We start from the raw sequence: 23502 nt of genomic DNA on the forward strand, positions 1-23502 counted from the left end.
AGATAACCAAAAGGCTGCATCCAATTATGCACCAAAAACACTCCCAAAAATGTAGAAAACTACATCAGAAAAACCAAAAAACTGCATCCAACTATGTAGCAAAGACAGTCCAACAACAACATATCCTACAAGCAAATTAACTTTGTACTTGTCAAAAAATTCCCCCATCATACCAGCCATGTTTAACCCTCTGGACCTCAACCCAACATACGAAAACAAAACATAAGTCCCTAAAATCAAAATCAAAAGAAGAGGAAATCGTTATTCATTAAATCGCCTCCTTTATATTCTCCATCAACCAACTTTTGCTGCCTTCACAACATCTTTCTATACTCTCAATCCTTCCTTACCTTTCCACCTCCGATATGGAAATGGTTTCTCTAAGCTTATGTGTAAAGCCAAGAGACTTTCTCTTCCACTATCTTATCATCCAAATAACACATTGGATATTGGCCTAACCTGCCAAAGTGCCTCTTGATCAAAATCATATAGAGGACACACTAGCCAACTCCTAATTCCTTCAATAGGTAAAGTACATGCTTTCCTTATAGACTTCATACACACCAAAGGGTCCAGACACTAATCTGAGTAAGAAAAACTTACAACAACAATCTTATAGATGACCCAAGACCATACTACCATAGTGAACACTTCAACGTGGTCAATTCTACTATTCTTGAAGATGCTCTTATTCGTATGCTTCCACATTTCCTCTATAATTTTCATCCATATACTTTCCCACATCAAAATAATCATCTACCATTTTAAAATGAAAAAAATGTGTCTTCGGTTTGAAGTGATCTACGACACTACTCCTAGTCACTTGTAACCAATATCTTTTTAAGTATCTTGAAATACATATCTTTGGTGTAAAAGTAGGATGAGTAAAATTAAATATCAGAAGGTTAAATCAATCACATGTTTTCACGAAAATTCGGTTAATATAATCAAGGTTGAAGTTAAGAAAAATGATTAAATGAAATTAAAAAACCTCGATCTAATTTATATACAAAGATAAAAACTCAAATCCAACATTTCGATGATTTTGTTTAGATTGGATTTTTCATAGGCTTTGTACGAGTCATAAGCTGTAACAAATATGGCAAAAAAATCCTAGCTTTTTTTTCAAACTTTTCGAATAACTTTTTTTTATCAAACAAAGAATAAAATAAGACAAAACAAAATATTTAAAGTATTTTTCCATCTGTATACAAAAAATTTAAAAACTAATCCACCTCTCTACCCGTATACAAAAAGTTTAAAACAACAATTTTTCATCTTTTTTATTATTGAGATGTTAATTGTGAGAATAAGATGAGTGCAATTTCAAGGAGAAGTTTTTATATTCTATATGATTATATAAACATATGAAATTGTTAGTAACAAATAAGTAATTGTCTTTACATTGTATATAATTATATAAAAATATGAAATTGTTAGTAACAAATAAGTAATTATTATTAATAGTATATTAGGTATATAAGTTTGAGTTGTTGAATTTCATTTCTCATGTGAAATAATTAATTATTTGAATTACTTTAAATAAATTTTAGATTTTAAATAATAATTTCTTTTGAAGTAACAACTATATTTAAATAACTTTTATATATTGTACGAATTAAAAAGCAAAAAGTAAATTTCCAAAATAAAAAATCTGATAAAAAAAAGTCATTTTCAATATGAAGTGCCATGAGCCGTAGGTTGGAGGGCATTTTGAAATTAAAATTTGAAAAAGAAACGTAATATTCGCAAACTGCATTACTTGGCATGGAACTGACGCCATTGTTCAACATTGTCCTTTTATGTGTAATATTTGTAAACATACATGGTAAGAGAAAGGTAAACTTTAAGTAAAATAAAATAGATTAGAGTATTTAAATTAAAAAATTATATTAAAATATGTTTAATATTGTGTATAAATGTATAATTTATTGAAAGCGTTTATTTCAGGAAAAAAAGATGTTAGAAAACATATTCCTTTCTTTAAGAGAAATATAAATAAGAATTAGGATATTCTGAAGAGAAAGTGGACTCGCAAATGAATAAACAGCAACAAAATATTTCATGTATAAATATTATAAAAGTTAAGTAAAATATGTATTAAAAATTTAGATAAAATTCCTAAAAGTTTGAAGGATATTCTTTAGGATATATGTATAAATAATACAGGTTTCTTTGCTGAAAAAAAAAAATCAGGTTGAATGTAAACAATAATATTTTATTAGGTATCACCACAAGTATAGTTGTGTGAGTTCATATTATGTATATATTGAAAAGATAGAAAAAAAAAACACATATTGTGTGATATGTCAAAATTACACAGAAAATTAAATGTAAGCTTACAAACTAAACTAAAAATTTAATCACTCTTGATAATGAATTATATTTTGATAGTGACATGTGACAAGTAGATGGCTCGTGATCTAAGCCTATATAGTTTATGTATTTATCACAAGATGAAGATATTTTAGTTAAACTATAAAGTTAACGTCCAAATTAGGAAGTATTACGTTAAACTATAATGTTTATACCCGTGATGCATGGTGTCTTTATTAAAATAATTTTATATTTGGTATTATATATAAAAATTATAATGAATTTTTTTATAAAATTATATAATAAAACATTAAAAGAATAAATCAATATTTCCTTTATCTCAAAAGTGAAATAGGTAATTATATTCTATTTTGTTAGAAGATAAATATTGATGACATTAAAAAGTGTGTAGTCTTTAAATGTAAATATTTTTATGTATAAAATCTTTACCATTTATCTCAATTTTATATCATTCATGATTTTGTATTAATGTAATTTTAATTAGTATCAGTATTTAAAATATTTTATATAAAATATTTTCTATAATTTATATTTTCTATTCTAACGAATTATTTTATAAATATTTAAATATTATAATATTATTTTTTAGTTATTAAAAAGTATATAATAAATAAAATTAAAAAATGAAAGAATGTATTAGTATTTAATTGATTCAAGAACTTTTTTTTGCTAATTTAAAAAGACATAGTTTTAGGAGAATAAATGTTGAAATTTTAAGTTATATTTTAATTGTAGGGATATCGTGTGCGGAAGCGTGATAATTTCAACCAAAGATTATGAGAAATTAAAGTAACAAGTAAAGTGAGAATGATACCAGAAATTTTTAGGTGGAAAACCCCTTTAAATAGAGGTAAAAAACCACCGGCGAGAGAGCCAAAACTTTCACTATAATGATAGTGGGAGTACAATGAATTCCTCTCAGACTAATAGATAAATAGCCCTAAAACAAATCCTCTCTATATGGGTTAAACACTTACACCCAAGAACAGAAATATAGAGAGTATATGAAAAGAGAGAGGAAGCAAGTGTGTGTTGCTTGTTTGTAGTGTGTTACATTGCTTGAAGTAAACCACTATATATAGTGGTTCTAGAAGACAACAATAATAAATACAATTAATGGTAATTAACCTCCCATTGATTGCAATTGATTGTGGCAATTAACTTCCCATTGATTGCAATTGATTGCGGCAATTAATCTCTCATTGATTGCAATTGATTGTGGCAATTAACCTCCCAATTATGACAAGAAAATGGAAAGGTGAGTCATAAACCCACATTAATGATATAAATTAGAACTTTAGCTCTTGTAATTTAATTATGAAAACCATTATCCCTCAGTTTTCTTTATAATCGCTTTAGTATTTTAAAATGATTTTTCATCGTTTTTTCAATAAGATTCCTGTAGTTAGGAAATGATAGAGTACAAGTCAGTTTTATTAATCAAAACTTAGTTCGGAGTAAGTTTTTCTTTTGCTCAATAAATTTTCTATTTTTTCTCCATTTTTGGCTTTGTACGTGAGTACTGGGGTTCATGTGTTTAATCTGTTTTCTCAATTAATACAACTTTTAATTAATATATTTCTTTGTGAGATGAGGTTTCCTCGAGACTTTAAAGGTTTTGATGATATTTCATTCTTTCATTTATCTTGGAGTTGCTATTTAATTAAGTAACAAGTTATATTGATTTTTCATTTTTTCACTTAAAAGTTAATATTTATTGTAGGTACAAAGTATTATCCCTCAAGTATCAAAGTGATTTTTAAAGTGATAACTCTTCTTACTACAAAAAAAATATTAAATATAGAAATTAATGTTAGAGATTAAAAGAATTAATTACTATATTGACTAAATTAGATATCATTTTATAAATTAAAAAAATTATAGATATCTAAAGTAAATAAAAATCTGTGATATTATAAACTTTGGTAGCTAATTTAGATACCAATTTAGAAGCAATTTTATCAATTTTTATTAAAACAATAGAAACCACGTTAATACCAATAAATTTTTATTCTCTAAAATAATATCTAATTTTAGTCAATATAGTGACTAATTATTTTTTATCTCTAAATTTAATTGTTATTTAATGATTTTTTTTTGTAGTATTTCATCACTCAAGTGCTAGTTTGGATATTGAACGAGAGAAAAAGTTAGTGATTAGGTTTGTTGCTTAAGTGATATAATTTTTCACTTAAGAGTCATACACCCAGTTCAAGGAGGAGGATGAATCAATTATTGTTTTCCTTTGCTGATATATCACTAATGTGTTAAGGTACACTAAAATGTTGAGATAACGCTTAAGCGATATATCTTAACGCTATTTATTTATTTGTTTAAGTTGTATGTTTGATTATTTGTTACTCATATATTTTTTTATGTGAATTGAATTGAGAATGTTAATATGGAATCACAAATTGTGATTAGTGAATAATACAAAAGATTTCTTATGTGTAGAATGAAATATGTTGTAATATTATTAATAATAACTAATCAAGAAGGTACTATTGAATTAATGATACATAAGGTGCGTACTACGTTAGAGAATTTCGTAATATTATAGGATATATTAATACACTGAGTCTTATAGATAAAAAAAATTGTCATATGTCAAGATGTGTAAGAAATTACCATATTATATAAGATTTTTAAGAAATTGTACTAGAGAGAATATATTGTCACATATTTATGGTAAGTGTTAGTATTTGAATTTAAACTTAATACTTATCATGAATAATTCATTATTCGCTCATCTTTTAGTGCACTTTTGTACTATCATCATGTAGTTGAGCTCTCAATCTGATCTTGTAGTCTTATAAACATACTATTCATCTCATACAAGCTTGAGTTTTTGAAGTTTTCTTTTAACACTCATTTCGTTTAACATTTATATTTATAGCTCCATCTTCTAGTGTGTCTATGTATCTCTGTATTTCCTGTAATTTTGCATCTCATGGATGGTCTGATATATCATTTTTCTTATGTTGTACACGAGTGAGCTTGGTTACACATATAACATATCTTATAGTGTTTTGTTATCATCAAAACTCTTAGATTCACAATCTAATGTGTGATAGATCATCTGACACTTTATAGAACTTATGTTTGATGAATTAATATAAAAAATAAATATATGATAACAATAATAATGTATACATTGTTAAATCAAGTGTGTTCAAGCTTTGAAGAATCCAAATCATTTGTGTTTGATGGAAGGCTAGATGTGCTTGTTGTTGCTGAGGTGCTTTAGAATAGGATCTGGGGTAGATTATATTTGTAATCCACTCTTTGTTGAATCTAAAGCTTAAGTGTTTTCAAATCTTTTAAGATTAAAGTGTTTTTCAAACTAAGTGAAAAACAACCTGTTGTTTTGTCGAAACAACCGATTGTTTTATACTTAGGTGTTTTTGAAAAAGTTTGAAAACTGTTTTGGATGGTTGACTTGCTGTCAAACCCAAACAACCGATTGATTCGCCATTTCAACCGATTGTTTGTTTGGAATCCTAACAGAAAACAATTTTGTTTGTTAAAAGAGCTTTAATTGATTTCATAACTGAATACGCTCCTGCTTTAAATGCTTTGACCAAGATTTGAATACTATAAATAGTTTGTTAATGTTTTATAACAAACAACTAAGAAAGAAAAACAGATTTGAGTTTTTCAAAGAGTTTTGAAGCGTTTTGAGTTTGAACTTGAGCTTTGGTATTCAAGAGAGAAGTGGAATAGGATTACTCTTTATTGATTTTAGATGATTTTGTAATAGTGTAATTCGTTCTGTGATTTGTGTACATTCTGGTGTTGTAAAGCCAAGAAGGGTTGTGTGCTCTTGAGGTTGTCAAGATCAACATTCTTGGTGGTGTATGTGCTGAGCCAAAGGAAGTGTGTGTCTTGAGGGGATCAAGGTCACTTCTTTGGTGGTGTGTGTATGTAATCTGGATTTGATTACCTAGTGGATTCCCCAGTGGTTTCAGGGAAACTGGATGTAGCTCTTGGGTTAAGAGTGAACCAGTATAAACTGTTTGTGCATTTCTCTCTTCCTTAAACTCTTTAATTTCAGTTGTTGTTATATTACTGGTATAAACAACCGATTGTTTCTGCGAAACAACCGATTGTTTTTCTGTTGCTTTTCTGTTTTGAGCTTTGTTCTTGGCAAACTGAATTTCTAAATCTGGTTTTTTGCAAAGAATTTCATTCTATCTTAAAAAGTTTGCGAAAACCCTATTTAAACCATTCACCCCCTCTAGTTTAAAGTCATACATTCTAACATACATTACCAGAATATCCTCTCAGATCGTGGTCTGGTCAACCTCAGACACATGATCCCACGGGGATATTAAGATGGATATCTTGTCATGTGCCATGACTCCAAGATAGTTGTTGAACATGTCACCATTAGGACCAGATGTCAGACTAGTATGCACATCTATAGTTAGTGGTGTCTTATCACCACTAACATGTCTCAATCAGATACATTTGAGTCTAATATGTCTTTTGTTTGATCTACTGGAGGTGAGGTCAAAAGGAAATGAAGTTTGATCATCAGTAATATCTGTAAAAAAAAAAAACGAGGTAATAAACATTAATAAAATCGAAGAGAAGAAGTTCATACATCATACACAACAAATATATAAAAATTATCATAACTACTAAATTCATACATAATGTGTTCAAATGTTCATATATATATATATGTCCTCATTGTGGTCTTTATAGGTTGCATGTATATCATCAACTACATCGTCATCTTGATTCATCATTGTTCTTGCTGATTGACCTAGGTCGAACAGTGGTGGTGGTTTCTATCTCACTTTGTCTTTGCCGCAAATTCAAACGGAGGGTGCTCCACCTGGTGATTACACTCCGACGATCAAGTCAGTGAGAGCACTTATATATTAAAATGTAGTGTAAATAGCATAGAATCAACTTACCTGGTAACTAGGGTCTTAGGGCCCTTTTATAGTAATCGTCAAGCACTGATAATTGCATAATTTATCAAGCATTGATAACTGCATAATTTATCTGTTAATATTCTCCCTTGTATTTTGGGATTATATCTTTGCAGAGTGTCATCTCAGACTAGGTCTTTTTTTTTCCCTTGTTTCAAACAATTAACTGAATCAGATACAATGTACCTTTAGGGTTTGGGCTGTGTTAATTTTACCGAAAGTGAGTGTTCGTTTGGAGATATTGGGCCGACTTCAAGAGTTATGGTGTGCTCAACATGTACCGTTCTGACTGATGGGCTAGAGACTCAAATGTTTGGACTATGGGCATAGTATGCCTTGATCGGACCGTAGAACGAACATGTCGAGTGGTACACAGCCCCCCAGCCTCAAGCTGAGCAAAGCGAGAAGAAGAGGCTACAATGAGATGAAGAGGTGTTGCACGGGTTTCGAAGCGTCTCTGGATGAAAAAACCATCTTGAAGGCGTACAAATGGCTTAATATCAACAGTCCTTATTCCGTGACGTTTTTACTTCCCTTATACTTTCCAAAAGCATTCTTTTATTCCATTTTTATGTTCGTACCTTGCTCAAAAGAAAAATCGTGTCCTCTACGATAGTGCCTCGTCAGTTCCTCTGTCATGTTGGTTATTGGGTATGTGCAATCCCCCCTTGTACTATTTTTCCCGGGTTTACACTATGTTTGAGATTCGTTTCTAGTTTTGTCTGTCGTTTCTGAGATTGAGTTTGTTATTGTTTCTGGATTGAGATCGCTGTTATTTCTTGTTGAAACTGTTATGTCTAACTTTCCGGTGTGTTTGTGTGTGAAAATTTTTTTTAGATGGATTATGCATCCACCTTTCCTTGGGCCAAAAAGGAACTTCTTAGGGACCTCTATTTATACCACCCATTTAAAAATAAGGGAATTGTGAGAATCTGGAGGGTTAAGTAAAAGGCATAAACGGCTAGTTAAAGTAGTTGAGTGCGGAGAGGAAGAGCCTGTATGTTGTGAAGGATCCTCCAATCTGAATGCCCCCTTTTTTTTCTATACAACGATCTTTACTAGGGTTAAATTGCGTTTGCCCTAACCATCTTCGAGAAAGAGTTGTTGACCGAGCTCAATGTTGCCCCTACCCAGCTACATCCGAACTGTTGGGCATTTATCCGAGCTTTCTTTTTTATGTGCTCCATTTTGGTATCACACCGCCTATAGACGTATTTTTCTACTTCTTTGAATTCAAAAACTCTGGAAAACAGTTGTGGTCATCTTTATATAGTGTGTCAGGGATAGGCTTCCTTTCGCTCTTTCAATCCTCGTATAAAAATTTCAAAGGTCGTTTTATCAAAGTTTGTCCTTCTACTGGCGATCCGGCATTGCTGAATGGCTTTCAACTTTATTGGTCGCCAAAACCTTGTTTTCAAAGTGCTTGCCGTCTCGAAGACCTGGATGCAAGGGAGCGAGGGATATGCGAGTTTTGGGAAGGCCTCAAGGTCATATTTGATACCTCAACTATCCTGACCAGAGAGTATGATCTTGGTTCTATTAAGACGTATATGGGTATTTATCTTTTTGGCTTATGTTAAATTTTCAATTGTGCTCGTGATTTTGAGAACTTATAATCTCTTCTTATTGTAGAAAAATGTTATCTACTATTAGCAAGGATAACCTAACTGCTCGGATCAAGAAAATGATGGTTGCTAAGGAAGTCGTAGTGCAGAGTAAGGGGGGCACCAGGTGGGGTGCATATCGAGTCCGAGCACGACGAGGAGATCACCTCGGGTCTCGTCCAAAAAAGGAAAAGACTAGAAGTCCCTGTTCACTCGGGTCAGTCTCATTCGGATGGGAGAGATCCAAAGGTCCAAATCTTACCCATCCAGGAACACGTTGGATGCAGCTCAAGGTCAATACTAGTTTGTGGGATCCAAACTTTGATAGTTCGGCCCATAACAAGTTGTGCTATCTGATGGAAGATGACATATCCTTCCTTAACAAACTCGGCGTTGGACGTCTTTGTGGCGATGTCGAAAACTTACTTGGTCAAGTCACAACACTAGTGTGTCTTACATATGCCAAGCTGAAAGAAGGAGAATGTAATGGTATGAAGATATATATATTAGGTATGGTTCTCAACTAACCACACAACTAGCGAACAAAACTCTCGGAATTAGACAATAATAAAAGGTATTAACAGTGCCCGTGAAAGGGTGGATAGAATGGTGGCTGTATGACTGCTATAGATTCAACCTGCAGGGAGAAGAGGAATATTCAAAGGGGATTACAGGAAGAAGGATTCAGAGGAAGAAGAAGAATATCAGAAAAAGGTCATACCCAAATCATGCCTGCCCCTTAGGTCATACCCTGTGAGCCTCTTATTGGTTGTACGTATTCTGCTGCTTCTTCTGATGCCTTCAGTGTGCGTGCCCTCATCCATGTGTAAACTTTTTCTAACTGTCTGGCCATTTACCAAAAACCCCTGCTCTTTAGTTCTTTTTCCTTTGCTGCCCTTTGTGCCCGTAACAGAGAAAAGGAGGAAAAGAAGAAAATCGAACAAATAGATGATCTTCGAAAGGAGAATGCTAATTACGCCAAGAAGTCGACCAACTCCGAGCTGACTCCACTCGATGATCCAAAGAGAAAAAGAACTTAGAAAAGATAATGGGCAAGCTAAAAGAAGAGTCGATTCAAAATGAGGTTGATCTCTTAAGAGTAATGAAAGATTTGAAGAAAAGGGAAAACGAACTTTAGTATGACCGCAGTTGTAATTCAATTCAGAATGAATTACAAATGCGGTCTTTACTATGACCGCAGTTGTAATTCATTTTAATTGATTTACAAATGCGGTCTTACCCTAGAACCGCATTTGTAAATCAATTTTACCCTAAAAATAGAAGCGCGCCACTAGTTTTCACTTTCACTTTCGTCTTCTCCGCTCTTTGTTTTAACGTTCTCAGCTCTCTCCGCTTTGCATTGTAAGTTTCAGCTCTCTCTGCTTCAACGTTTGTTTTCGTTTTCGTTTTTGTCATTGTCATTATTCACTTCCTTGGCATTGTCATTTCGTTTCCTTACTCGTTTTCTGCATATAGGTGGTTACTGTTCTATTGGGTTCGCTGGTTTTTTCTGCTCCGCCACCGCCACTGCTTCTGCCACCGCCACTGCTTCCGCCACCGCCTTCGCCTACGCCTTCGTCTTCGTCTTCGATCACCATCAACCTAAAGGTTGGTGTTGTATTTATTTAATATTTTGAATTTATATTTAAAATTTTGAATTCATATTTAATATTTTGAATTTTTATTTTTCTGTATTATAATATATATTTAATTAATAACTAATACAACTTGGAATGTATAACTAATAACTAATAATTTATATATTTGTGTGTATTTTGAATTTTTGTATTATATAATTTCTATTTTCTTAAATTTATATTATATATAAATTCTATTTTTTTTTTTATCTTTAATTTTGATTTAGTAATTTTTTATTTTTTATCTTTAAATTTTATTTAATAATTTTTTATTTTTTATCTTTAATTTTTATTTAATAATTGTTTTTATAGTATATATAATAAATAACAAATAACTAGAATATGAGCATACAACACTAATTCTGCATGTAATTATTTTTATTTTTTGCACTTTCTCTTTGCATATCTTTCTTTTTTTTCCTGGCATCATTTATTTTTTATAATTGTCACTTTAAACTACTTTTACTTAAATAAAAATGAATATGATATTAATCTTTATGGAATTATAATTCTATAGTGTATTAAACTTTGTTCTAGAATTTTAATTTTAGAAGTGACATATTTAGTTAGTTGTTAATTACATTTTAATAAAAGTTTTATGTTATGTTAGTTATTGTTACTTTTAGAATAGAAATATCGTGTTTGGATTGAGTCCGGGGGTGTTCGACCCTCGGCAAATGTGTGAGATTGAAGAGAATACTAATTATTAGAAAATCCTAACTATATTCCAGAATATATAATGGATCGAAGTTGGATTAATGCTGTTCGTATAAGTGATGAGTACGAAAGGGGAGTAGAGGAATTTATACAATTTGCGCAGCGTAACGCGATTATTAGTGGTCATGATGGAGCAAAGATCAGGTGTCCGTGCGTTAACTGTTTGAATGGAAGGATACTGGATGTGAATATCATGAGGGAACACCTTCTATGTGATGGGTTTCTTCGATCTTATACAACTTGGACATGGCATGGTGAATTATTAAATTTACCACGTGTTTCCGTAACTGAAGAATATGTGGGTTCTACCATGGATGAAGCAGAACACGATGATGGAGATGATGATCGATTGGAGGACATGATTCGTGATGTGGGAGCTAAGTGTTTTGCAAAAGCGCATGGATATGAAAGTATGTCAAAAGATGCAGAGACTCCTTTGTATCCTGGATCAACTAACTTCACACGGTTGTCGGCGATGTTAAGATTGATGAATTTGAAGGCAATAAACGGATGGACTGATAAAAGCTTCACGGAATTGCTCCAGCTGTTGAAGGATATGCTTCCAGAGGGAAATAGTCTACCTAATCGTAATTACGAGGCAAAAAAGATTCTTTGTCCAATGGGTATGGAGTACAAAAAGATACATGCATGTCCTAATGATTGTATATTATACCGGAAAGATTTTGAATTGTTGAAAAGTTGTCCGAGGTGTGGGTTATCACGTTATAAGTTGAAACAAAAAGATGATGATTCTACTGATGACATGGAAAAGCATGGACCCCCAATGAAGGTTATGTGGTATCTTCCCATCATTCCAAGGATGAAGCGTTTGTTTGCAAACCCAGACGATGCTAAGAATCTTAGATGGCATGCAGATGAGAGGAAATGCGATGGCATGTACCGACATCCAGCTGATTCTATTCAATGGAAGAAATTTGATGATGACTTTCCAGAATTTGGTAAAGAATCAAGAAATATCCGACTTGGTTTAGCTACAGACGGAATGAATCCGTTTGGTAATATGAGTAAAAATCACAGTTCATGGCCTGTATTACTAGTTATTTACAACTTACCTCCTGGATTGTGCATGAAGCGAAAATACATGATGTTGTCTATGATGATATCTGGTCCGAAACAACCAGGGAATGATATTGATGTTTATCTAAGTCCCCTAATTGAAGATTTGAAGTTAATGTGGGACCAGGGTGTCGAAGTATTTGACGGATTTGCTAATGAAACTTTCAAGCTTCATGCCATGTTATTTTGCACCATCAATGACTTTCCGGCATATGGTAACTTATCAGGTTATAGTGTTAAGGGTCACAAAGCGTGTCCAATATGCGAAGAAGACACTGCTTCTCAACAATTGAAACATGGAAGGAAAACAGTATATCTTCGGCATCGGAGGTTTCTTAGAAGTCATCATCCTTACCGGAGGTTGAAAAAAGCCTTTAATGGACACCAAGAGGGTAGTGGTCCACCAACTCCATTAACCGGTGTTGAGGTTTACGAAAAGGTAAATAACATAGACCACACCTTCGGCAAGTCCAAAAAAAAGTCATCTGTGACAAATATTTGGAAGAAGAAATCAATCTTCTTTGATCTTCCGTACTGGTCGAGGTTAGAAGTCAGACATTGTATAGATGTAATGCATGTTGAGAAGAATGTGTGTGATAGCTTAATTGGTACACTTCTTAACATTAACGGGAAGACGAAGGATGGTCTAAATGCTCGTTTAGATTTGATTGAGATGAACATACGCGGCGAGTTGGCACCCATACAAATGGGTAAGCGTACATATTTGCCCCCAGCCTGTTACACAATGTCAAAAGATGAAAAAATTAGTTTTTGTCAATGTCTAAAGGGTGTGAAAGTGCCACAAGGACATTCCTCAAATGTGAAGAGTCTAGTGTCAATGCAAGATTTGAAGTTAATTGGGTTGAAGTCTCATGATTGTCACATCTTGATACAACAGTTGTTGCCGGTAGCTATCCGTGGGATCTTACCAAAAAATGTTAGACACACCATAACCCGTTTGTGCTCATTCTTCTCTTCCATCTGTTGTAAAGTCATTGATCCCTCAAAACTAGATGAACTTCAAAATGAAATTGTTGTTATCTTGTGTGAATTGGAAATGTTTTTTCCTCCGTCTTTTTTTGACATCATGGTTCATCTAGTGGTGCATCTGGTAAGAGAGGTTAGATTGTGTGGACCAGTGTACTTAAGATGGATGTATCCTGTTGAGCGGTATATGAAAATTTTGAAAGGTTATGTGAAAAATCATTATCGTCCAGAGGCTTCAATGATTGAAAGGTACATAGCTGAAGAAAGTATTGAATTTTGTTCAGAGTACATGACAAAAGCAAATCCAATAGGTGTTCCAGCTAATTCATGGCACCACAGGCGTTCTACAAGTAAATGTTTACGTGGTGTGAATATTGTAAGCAAATCTCGATCAGAAGTCTTGTAAGCACATTTGTACATATTGAATAACACAGATGAAGTTGTACCTTACACAGAAGCGCATAAAGCCATTGTGAAGGCAAATAACCCAAGACAAGCAGAGAAATGGGTCTTGATGGAACATAATAGAACTTTCATGCCTTGGTTTAAAGATGAGGTGTTCAAGGATTCAACGGCATCAGAGACCTTGACTTGGTTGGCTGCTGGATTGAAGTTTGATGTCATTTCATGTATAGCGTACGAAGTGAATAATTGTATATTTTACACGAAGTCCCTGGATGAAAAGAGTACAGTTCAAAATTCTGGTGTTACTCTTGAAGCCGAGTCAATGCAGTTTTCGACTTCGAAAGATACAAATCCAGTACTTGGATCAATGGCATACTATGGGTTTATAGAAGAGATATGGGAGATTGACTACACTAAGTTTTCCGTTCCAGTTTTCAAGTGTAAATGGGTTGATAATAAAAGTGGGGTTAAAATTGATGAATCAGGATTCACACTAGTGGACTTTCGAAAGATAGGGTATCGAGATGAGCCATTTATAATGGTTCAACAAGCATCTCAGGTTTTCTATGTGAAAGATCCTACGTCAGAACATTGGTATGTCGTTTTACACGGGAAAAAACAAGGGGAAGCCATAGATGATATTGAATATGGCGAAACTCGTTCATTCACACCAATGATAACTAATAAAGATGACGATGTACTTGATGATGTACATGCAACCCGTAAAGACCATAGTGAAGGAATTTACATATAAACATTCAACCCACATGCAACATGTAAATAAACATTTAGAATTTTTTGTATTATTTTTATATGATTTTAATTCGATGCACATTAACTAATGTTTGTTACCTAATTTTTTTAACAGAGACATGAATGACGACCAGACTCCAGACAGACCTCTATCTGGACGAGGCAGTAGAGGACCTACTAGATTGAAGCGTCTTGCATTGAGACGTGCTGCTGGTGAGAAGACACATGTTGACATTGACGTCAACACTGGAGTGGCTTTTGGTCCTAAGGCAGATGAGTTTATGAGCTATCTTGGAGTTGTTTCTCGTGAGAGGCTCTCCATTTTGATTAATTCATGGGATGAGGTTTCAGAGATTGATCGGAACATGCTATGGGAGGATGTTCTGGTAAGCTTTACATTATTATTGTTATCATATAATGCTTTTTAATATTGATTAATTAATTTTAATTTGATGATGTTATTTTCTAGGCAAACTTTGACATTACTGATGTGGAACCGCTTCGATCAAAGATATTATCCAATATCGCACTTAAATTTCGTACCTTTAAGTCAAGACTGACTTCGAGATACATTTTTGGCGACCTTAAAGACGAAAATCCATGTTTAAAGTACCAACATATTGATGAAGAGACATGGCGTCTTTTTAGAGAAAGCCGTGAAAATGAGGCTTGGATGGTAAGTGAAGTAACTTTTTTGTTTATATAACATTAATAAGTTTATCTTATTTACTTCAGTTTGTTTATTTCAATTATGACAGGATCGTCGGAAGAAAGCTCAAGAGATAGCTTTGAAGAATCTTACCCCGCACGTTATGTCTCGTTCGGGGTATAGAAAACTTGAGCAAACACTGATGGTGGAAAAGGAGAAATCTCAACAGGGGACGTATTCTGAGAATGTGGAAACAGGGGTCACTTCTCCTCCGCCACCTTTTCGCCATGAAAAATGGAAGAGGGCCCGAATTAAAAAGTCGGGTGCACCAAGTTCCGAGCAATCCGAGGTTATAATCGAAAAAATTGTAAGTTATTTTTGTTATTTTCAATTTTTTTAAAGCATTAATTATATTAATGATTGAAAATATGATTTTTGTGTACTCTTGCAGGATTCCTTGGAATCCGACGGTACATTTGTTGCTGAAGGTCGTCACGATATCCTGGTTGAAGCAATTGGACGACCTGAACACTCTGGTCGTGTTCGTGCCGCTGGACAAGGGGTCGGAATTAAACTTTATTTTGGAGTTTCAGAACGACAGCCATCCTCCTCCTCCAAGAAGGAAACTCAAATGAAGACTAAGTTACGTGAAGAAATAATGGAGGAGATGAGAAAGAAGACTGATTTGATGTGGCTGGAGATGAAAAAGGAGAATGATCGAATGCGACAAGAGTTTCTATCGCAACAAGTTTGTGCTGAGTCGATTGAACCCCTTGTTAGTCCCACTCCCAAGAGCACAAAGGGGAGTTGTGCGGCTCCTCCAACATCAGGGGATGATATCAATGGGCAGACAGAGGATTGTGAGCTACTGGTAGTGGGCGGCAAACTTCCTCGGGTGGTGGCACTTGGAAAAGTCTATAAAAACGCCACCACCTTACATAACGTTCCTCTCTCCCCTGATGTGGCGAAGGTAACAGTTGAAAAAGTACGATTTCCTGATGCTCGTGTTCCACTACCTTCAGATGAGGTAACCACTGTGGCCGATGCATTTCAGACATTCGTTGCCTGGCCCAGAGAGCTCATTCGATCTATGCCCGAACCTCATGTAATAATTTCGTTTCATTATATTATTTTTTATTTATATTTATATATTACATATAATTTAATACAAATGTTGTTTATCTTGTAGGAACCTTTTCAGCCACCAAGTCCGAAAAAGAAGCGTGAGGTTCCAGTTGACGATCCTATGGCTTCCCTACGTCTCATTGCTAGTCAGATTGGCAATGATCCTTTTCCAGTTCCGTGGGATAATACATTTTTTCAAATCAACACTGAACTGCCACTGATGATTTACAACACAGATTTATCAGAATTTATATCTGGGAAACAGGAGCTCAATATAAGTATAATTCAATTTTTTATGATGTAAGTATCTTTACCTATTATTCAATTTACTTTATGTTAAATTATTATTGATTATGCTTTAACTAAAAACTTGTAGGTTTTTGCATAGAGTCTGTATCACTGAGGGGAAGGAAAATATGTATGGATTCGTAGATCCTGCATATACTAATCCCGTTGGACCAAACTCAACTGAGACTCAAGCATACATCACTAACATCCTGGAAAAAGAGGGAAAACAAATTTATTTATGCCCTTACATTAATGAGTAAGTTTAATTATATGTCATCAATTATTATTATTTCATGTTTTAAATATTTACTAACTCTTTTCAATGATCATATAGGCATCATTGGCAGTTACTTGTCTTATCAATGGTTGATAAGACTGCTGTGTGGTTTTGTTCCCTACACAAGAAGATGCCCACAAAATTTAAGGATATCATTGATACGTAAGTATAGTATAAACTTAACTTTGTATATGTTACTAATTAACCATCTACTAACGAGGTTTTTTGTATTAACCAGTTCATGGCGTGGATATAACATCCTAAAAGGTCGATCTAGTTCAAATAATTTGAACTACATAAGAGTAAACGTTTGTAATTTTTTTCTTTCTCTATTATCATTGTTTATCAATATACTAACATATTACTTTTTATTGAATTATATAGTGTAATAAACAACTAGGAAGCTATGAGTGTGGCTATTACATTATGCAATGGATGATTACCATTATAAGACTAGGTGTTAAAACTGGTTGGAAGGAGGTATATGTTAAATCATTTTTATAATTCTTGAACATATATATATCTAGAAACTAATTTATGTCAACTTTGCAATGCAGTTATTCACAGAAGAAACACCAATGGGTGAGGAAGGCATTTCATATGTTAGAGATTCTTGGTCCGCATACTTCATTAATTTTTATAACTCTAGCATAAGTAAACAATATTAGTGGTTTTATTATATGTAATTTGATCACTTGTAAATGTACATTTTGATGATTTCAATTGGTTACTACATTTTTGTATTTGTCTGGCTGGGTTTAATCATTATGCAGGTTATTTAAATATATGGTTTCTGCACAAAACAGGATGTACCAAAAAAAAAAAGCACTATTTACAAATGCGGTCATTTACCAAGACCGCATTTGTAAATAGTGAATTCGCATTTACAAATGCGGTCTTAGTAAATCCTAAACCCCAAACCCCTAATTCAGAATAATATACAAATGCGGTTGTTTTAGGTAACCGCATTTGTAAATGTGATTTATGAATACGGTCATAGGACCGCATTTGTAAATTCCAGATTTACAAATGCGTGTTGATCAAATGCGGTTCTATGACCGCATTTGTAAATTTAAAATAGCCGCATTTGTTTAACTTATCTGCACTAGTGCAAATGCTTCTTCGTATTCTGGAGTCTAGGTGAAACGATCATTCTTTTGAGGCATTGGAAATACGGATACCCCTTATCATCGCTGGCTGAGAGAAAATGAGAGAGAGCGACCATGCGCCTAGTTTATCTTTGTACTTCGTTTACATTGGTCGGGCTCCTCATTTCCATGATAGCTGAACATTTTTCAGGGTTGGCCTCAATTCCCATTTCAGTTAGCAAGAAACCAAAGAATTTCCTGCCTAGACTCCGAAAACGCACTTTTCAGGATTGATTTTCAAGTTATGCGCTCCTATCTACGTAGGCTTGGACATTTCGTCCGAGCATCGGTAGTAGGATTTTTTCCATGAGCCTTCGGTAGGTTGCCCCAACATTCTTTAAACTGAAGGGAATGACCTTGTAGCAATAGTTAGCTGCTTCGATCATGAAAGTCGTTTTGCTTTCATCGCTTGGATGCATCCGAATTTGGTTGTATCCGGAAAAGGCGTCCAAGAAACTTAGCAAGCCACATCCTGAGGCATTGTCCACCAAGGAATCTATGTTCGGTAATAGGTAGGGATCTTTGGGGCAAGCCTTATTAAGGTGGGTAAAGTTCACACACATTCTCCACTTTCCACTTGCCTTCTTCACCAAGACCATGTTGGCTAACCATACGGGATACTGGATTTCCCGAATGTGGCCAGCTGTGAGGAGCTTTTGCGTTTCCTCACGAACGACGAGGCATTTCTCCTTGTTGAACTTTCTTTTCCTCTAAAAAACGGGTCATGCCCTCTCGTCGATGGTGAGGTGTTGACATAGGTAATCCGGATCAATCTCGGGCATGTCAGCCGATGACCATGCAAAAGCGTTCATGTTCTTGGAAATTACTTATACTATCTTTTCCTCCACCTCTTTGGGCAATGAAGCTCCAAGCTTGAACTTCTTCCCATTTATCTCTATTTCTCTAACCTCCCCAATTGGTCTGGGTCACCCTTTTCCCGTGGGGGACGAGATTTATCTCAATGTCAAGTTCTCCATGAGTGGTAGTCACCATATACATACCTCTTATGTTCCTCAGTCTACTTTTTGTAGCACTTTTGAGCTATCTTCTGGTCTACTTTCATAGTGATGATTTTCCCTTTTTACAAGGGTAGTTTTACTTTCATATAATAGGATGAGGGGACCGCTTTCAACCTGTTCAAGGATGGACGACCTAAAAGCTGGTTATACGAAGAGGGTTCATTAACTACCATGTACCTTACCACAATGGTTGTGGTTGCATGCTCATCCGAAAAGGTTGTTTGGAGGTCAGCGTACCCTTGGACTTCCACTTGATCGCCCGTGAACCCTACTAGGAAACCTTCATAAGGTTGTAGCTAGTCCAATGGGACTTGTAATCTCATAAACGTCTCACAGTACATCACATTGGTCGAGATCTTCTGATCCACAAGGACTATGTGCACAGTTCGACCCATGGTGATGACTGATATGACTATAGGATCATCCTCGTGAGGAAACACGTCCTAAGTGTCCGAGGCTGCAAAACACAAAGAGGTGATTGTGCTAGACTCGGGCTTCCTGGTTTCCAGGGTCATTACAGCTCGGTTGTAAAGTTTTTGGCTAGATGTGGAGGTTCCCCCTCCGGAGAATCCTCCGGAAATGGTGTTATAATCTTCTAGTAATGGTGTCTCGTGGTCTTTTTCCTTTACTGCATCTCCCTTATTTTCTCTTTTTCGTCTCTTCATCGATATATTTGTTCAGATGCCTTTCAATTACCAACTTCATTAATTGGTAGGACAACGTGAGGATTGCTCAGTGGAACTAGCACCAATCGTCTCTTTGTCCACCCAACACTCGGTTCGTTCTCTTTTGGAAAACACAACCCTCTCACCACACTTTCTTTGGTGATGAGCAATTTGTACGAAACTCGAAATCGTGGCTTGGGTACCTCTTCCTCTGTTCCTTCTTTGGTGTCACCCTTTTTCGCTACATAAGGGACATATCTTTGGTCGAAGCGCCGACTCATGGATGAATCAGTATTCCTTGGGCGGTGGTCTCGCCCACTCTCCTTGTACCTCCACTGCTTGGGCTATGAGTTGCTATTTTTTACTATTATAGCCTCATATACTTCTATTTCGGTGACTGCTCGCTCCCTGACCTCGACCATAGATTCAGCTCGATTTCAAATGAGGGAGTCACTAAAAGAGCTTGCCCACATGCCTTTTACGAAAGCACCAACGACCATCTCATCGTTTAGTGTTGGGGTAGTCTTTTGAAGCTCTCGCCCTCCCTTTGTCTGATATCAAATAGGTTGGGAAGTTGAGGGGAGTCAACTTTGTTGGCTAAGAACTGCTCTTTGAAGATTCGTGAAAACTGTTGGAATGACGTTATATGTCCATCCGGGATGTTGCTAAACCAGTGGGGCGTCATTTGCACGAATGTTCCCATGAGCATCTTACAACGAATAACATATGAGCCGCCTGATATGATCATCTGGGCTCTAAACGCCTTAAAGTGACTCTAAGGGTCCTCCACTTCTGAAAAAAAGTCATCTTCGGGGTGAGAAAATGCGGCGGGATGGGCTGGTCCATTAATTGCCTAGAGAAAGGCTGAGGGTCGTCCCTTGAGGACGAATCCGGAGAGCGAACTCGGACAGTTTTCCACTGATGTCTGTGGATGGTCCTCCGTAGTTCTTCATTAAGCTTCTCTAGTTCCTCGTTTACCCACGTGGTTTCCTCCATCGGGATGCTTCTACTTCCCTTAGGTGATGATCTTGGTGGGCTTGGGCTTCCTCTCTCTATCGCTCTTGTTTAGCTCGGGCCTCGTCCCTCAGTTGCGCTTGATCGACTCGTTCCTCTTCTCTAAGCCGATCATGTTTGACTCGAGCCTCCTCCTGGAGATGCTCTTGCTCGGTTTGGCTTTCTCTCGAAGGCGATCTTGCTCCCTACGATGATTGTCATTAGCTTGCTGGAGGGCTCTTATCATCTCCATAATATGTTGCAACATGGGGACTTCGTCTTCGTCAGGCACCTGAGTTCCTTGCTTCGTGTTTCTCATCTCATGTGTTGGTGTGGATGAACTCGTGTTGGTAGTGATAAGTGTCTAATTTCAGTAATATTTCATATTAAAATATAGACACTTATGAGGATTTATTGCTAATTTACATATAAAATAATCCCTAACTTATGAATTTATACCTTTTTACATTTTTTATGATCTTTATTTGAATAAGAGTATTTTATTTCCAAATTTGGTGTTAATTTCATATTTTTAGGGACGATTGAAGATTTGGAGTAAAGGAGAATAATTTGAGCTAAAAAGAGAAAGTTGGAAGGTCCCAGAATGGAACCCTAGAAAAGTAGGATAAATAGGGGGTAGAGGTTCAACCCTAGTGTGCCAGATTGAGAGGAAAACACCATAGAGTGAATTGTAACCCAATTGGGAGAATGAAAGGTGCTAGAAGTATGCGTGGCTAATTCTACCATTTGGGATTGGGAGTAATTTGCTCAAACTCTTATGTATTGAAGTGATATCTTATATATTAATATTCAGTTCTTAATTGATTTTTGGTATTGTTGTTTTACTTTTAATTTTCCGTGACAAATTGAGAATCTTAAATCTGACCGGGAGGTATTTTTAGGGTTCAGACCTAAACAACAATACTTAACATATTTGAGTGCTGGGAATAGACTTGAAATGTTAATTGCTATTAAATGTCTGAGCTTCGTTCTAAATTGTTCTTATAATTATGCGAGGGATCGGTAGTTAGGGGACATTCTTAAGGATTTTATATGCGAGGAATCGATATAAATTATTTTTATACGGGCATCAATTTCAATCAAAGAATTTAATATTGACATGCTAATCAAAATACATGAGAGTGTGAGAGATGAACCTAATCCCTATTTTTCCAACTTGAAGCAACCAACTTTTTGCCTATTTTCTTATTGATCATCGCTAACACAACCACTTTCAATACACTTTTAATTGTTTTGTTTTATATTTAGCGATTATTGTACTTGATAATTCACTGTTCTTCGTGGATCGATATTCGTCCTTATGGACAATTATTACTTCTGATAAAGCGGTGCACTTGCCGTAAAAAGTCATCAAGTTTTTGGCGCCGTTGTCGGGGAACATGTTTGATTTGTTGAGTATAGTTTCCTAAATATTGTGAATATTTTAATTGTTTTAATTTTTTTTAATTTGTGTTTATATTTGCTACTGTTTTTATTTTGTTTTAATCAGATTTGTTTTGATTTTATTTTTATTGGGCCTTCTCATATTTGGGCCAACTTCTAGAGTTATGGTGTGCTCAAAATGTACCGTTCTGACTGATGTGTCAGAGACTCAAATGTTTGGACTATGGGCATAATATGCCTTGATCGGGTCGTAGGCCGAACATGTCAAATAGTACAATCATCATTGGTGCAAATGAATGGGAGTTCACTAGCATCAATATTATACAATTTGTCATCTATAGCCTCTACTTATTTTCCATGTGTAAAACAACATACCTATGTTCTAATGTAGGATCTTTGAGATAGAAAACCTGAGATGCTTGATGAACCATAATAAATTACTCGTCCTGATAACCTATCTTTCGAAAGTCAACTAATGTGAATCTTAGTTCCTCAATATTTATACCACTTTTATTGTCAACGCACTTACACTTGAAAACCAGTACAAAAAACTTATTATAACCAACCTCCCTAATTTCTTCTACGATGCCATAGTATGACATTGATCCAACTACAAGATTTTCAACTTTTGAGATGGAAAATTGCATCGACTCGGCCTCAAGAGTTACTTCATAGTTTTGAACTATACTTTTCTTCATCCAAAGACTTAGTGTAAAAAGTACAATTGTTGACTTCATAACTTGTACAATAAATGATATCAAACTTCAATCCATTTGCCAACTAGATCAAGGTTTCAGATGTGGTTGAATCTCTTAACACCTCATCTTTAAATCAAGACATAAAAGTCCTATTATGTTCCATCAAGACTCATTTCTCTATTTGTCTTGGGTTATGAGCAATTAAGTAAGGTATAACCTCATCAGTGTTATTCAGTATATAAAAATGTGCCTATAGGACATCTGATCGAGATTTTCTTACCACATAAACACTTACTTATAAAACGCTTGTTGTTTGATGAATTTTCTAAAAGACCTATTGGATTGGGTTTTAACATGTACTCTGAACAAAACTAAATACTTTCTTCTGCTATATACCTTTCTATCATTGAAGCTTCTAGACGATAATGATTTTTGACATACCCTTTCAAAATTTTCATATACTGTTGAATAGGATACATCCATCTTAAGTATACTAGTTCACACAATCAAATATCTCTTAACGGATGCACAACTAAATGAACAAGATGTCAAAAAAGGACAGAGAAAAAACCTCTCCAATTGATACAAGATAACAAAAATATCATCTTGAAGTTAATCTAACTATACCAGATGAATGACTTTAAAACAAATGGAAGAGAAGAATGAGCACTGTACCGCCCTGGTGGTCGGGTATGATGACGTGGCACCCTGCTACAGTGTAGGCGTGTTGACAAGGCGCCAGGTTGGCAGTTAGGAAGGAAGTCGGGAGGCACGTG

General features: G+C 35.0%; 1 protein-coding gene across 1 annotated transcript; it reads left to right on the forward strand.

The window, feature by feature from the left end:
• Positions 1–15547: 15547 nt before the first annotated feature.
• Positions 15548–16538, forward strand: LOC150027996 (uncharacterized). The gene is made up of 2 exons (XM_090300993.1): positions 15548–16214; positions 16299–16538. The coding sequence occupies exons 1-2, from the start codon at positions 15741–15743 to the stop codon at positions 16536–16538; spliced, it is 714 nt and encodes a 237-aa protein (XP_090157119.1). The 5' UTR covers positions 15548–15740.
• Positions 16539–23502: the final 6964 nt, after the last annotated feature.

Source organism: Phaseolus vulgaris, chromosome 4 (assembly GCF_051622355.1).
Source record: "Phaseolus vulgaris cultivar YP4 chromosome 4, ASM5162235v1, whole genome shotgun sequence".
In the NCBI taxonomy this organism is placed as follows: Eukaryota; Viridiplantae; Streptophyta; class Magnoliopsida; order Fabales; family Fabaceae; genus Phaseolus; species Phaseolus vulgaris.

What these genes read in the sequence shown, in the direction of transcription:
- LOC150027996 (XM_090300993.1), top strand. Translation starts at nt 15,741, where the DNA reads ATGAAGACTAAGTTACGTGAAGAAATAATGGAGGAGATGAGAAAGAAG. An exon ending in GATCTATGCCCGAACCTCAT is followed by an intron (nt 16,215 to 16,298) that starts GTAATAATTTCG and finishes TTTATCTTGTAG; the next exon opens with GAACCTTTTCAGCCACCAAG.